Below are 1,450 nucleotides of genomic sequence, written 5' to 3'. Positions count from 1 at the left end.
CTAATTATTTTGGCAGAGAATGTTTTAGTTGGACCCAAACTATGTGAGACGCAGAGATGTGAGAAATTTGAGATGTTTGTACTCGCTCTGTCAAATTATGACCGTCTGTGGCCAGAGGTGCCGGCAGCGTGCTGCGAGCATTAGACTAACTCTGTGTAAACAAAGAAAATACCTGCACGTTAAGAGTCTGATCAGATGAAGCTGTTGGGATTTGTGGACTTGTGCTCTTTATTTTCCTCCTTCTGTTTTTACCATGTGGCTGAATGAAATGTGCATAGATCTATTTATATGTCAGAGTGGGATTATTGTGATTTTATGTCTCAAATTAACAGGATAAATGATTTTCCTGACTCTCACACTTTCACAGACTTGCTCAGTAGATCCTCTCAGTTTGTACGAGTCTATAAATCAGTCTGTTTCCAGCATTAAAGCGACACTAATACATTTTTGTGGTCTCTCTTACAGAAAGAGGACAAAGATGCCCAAGCACAGAAGACGAGAAGGACTCTGAGGCCCCCTACTATGTTGAAACTCCTTATGGTTATCAGTTAGACCTGGACTTCCTCAAGTATGTTGACGACATCGAGAGGGGCAACACTATTAAGAAGCTGAGTATCCAGAGGAAGCCCAAAGTGGCCAAACCCTCGGTGGTGCCTCGGGGCAGCACTGGCGGGGTCGGCGCTCAGGCTGAATGGACCTCCACAGACTCGCTGTCCTCCAACAGTGACGGCAAACAGTCCCCGGTCTTCTTCACCAACAGGGCTGCTGCCCCGCTGACCCCCACCCTCTCCAGGGCAGCCTGTGAGGTGCCTCTGCATCAGCCGTGTTCAAGCGTCGCAGAGCAGAAACAGCTCCTCCCCCCGCCGTCGCCCAGGTTTGCCCCTCGGCACAACCCCCAAGTGGAGAAGACCCTCATGGAGACCCGCCGTCGGCTGGAGCAGGAGCGTGCGCTTCTGCAGCCGCTAAGCGAGCCTCCGATGCCCCGCCGGCGTCTCGCCAGCTTCGGTGGTATGGGCTCCAGCAGCTCGCTGTCCTCCTACTCTGGCTCCATAGGCACAAGCCAGATCTCTCCCAACACCTATCAGACTCTGCCCATCAACGGTCATCTCCCTAATGGAGAGTATAACGCCTATTACCCACCATCCAGGGGCAGCTCCATCCGCCACAGCCCCATGAGCTCTGGCGTGGCTACCCCGGTAACTAACGTCAGTCCGTTGCACCTGCAGCAAATCCGGGAGCAGATGGTCGTGGCGCTCAAGAGGCTGAAAGAGCTGGAAGAGCAGGTGAAAACCATTCCCATCCTGCAGGTGAAGATTGCCGTTCTGCAGGAGGAGAAAAGACAGTTGGCTGCTCAATCAAAAGGTCAAGGTCTTGGCGGCTTCCGCAAACGTTCCTACAGTGTAGGCTGCGCTGACCAAATGGAAAACCCGGGCCCCATCCAAAAGGAAAC

General features: G+C 52.5%; 1 protein-coding gene across 1 annotated transcript; it reads left to right on the top strand.

Annotated features, from left to right (window-relative positions):
- Positions 1 to 446: 446 nt before the first annotated feature.
- On the top strand, positions 447 to 1,445 carry LOC102208895 (KN motif and ankyrin repeat domain-containing protein 1-like; the record flags this gene model as incomplete). Its single annotated transcript, XM_005755936.1, has 1 exon — positions 447 to 1,445. A coding segment is annotated over one exon (999 nt), but the record flags the coding sequence as incomplete, so codon positions are not given.
- Positions 1,446 to 1,450: the final 5 nt, after the last annotated feature.

Source organism: Pundamilia nyererei, unplaced genomic scaffold, assembly GCF_000239375.1.
Source record: "Pundamilia nyererei isolate P.nyererei 1_Seehausen unplaced genomic scaffold, PunNye1.0 scaffold05221, whole genome shotgun sequence".
Taxonomy (NCBI): domain Eukaryota; kingdom Metazoa; phylum Chordata; class Actinopteri; order Cichliformes; family Cichlidae; genus Pundamilia; species Pundamilia nyererei.
This window is presented reverse-complemented; position numbering and strand designations above follow the sequence as displayed.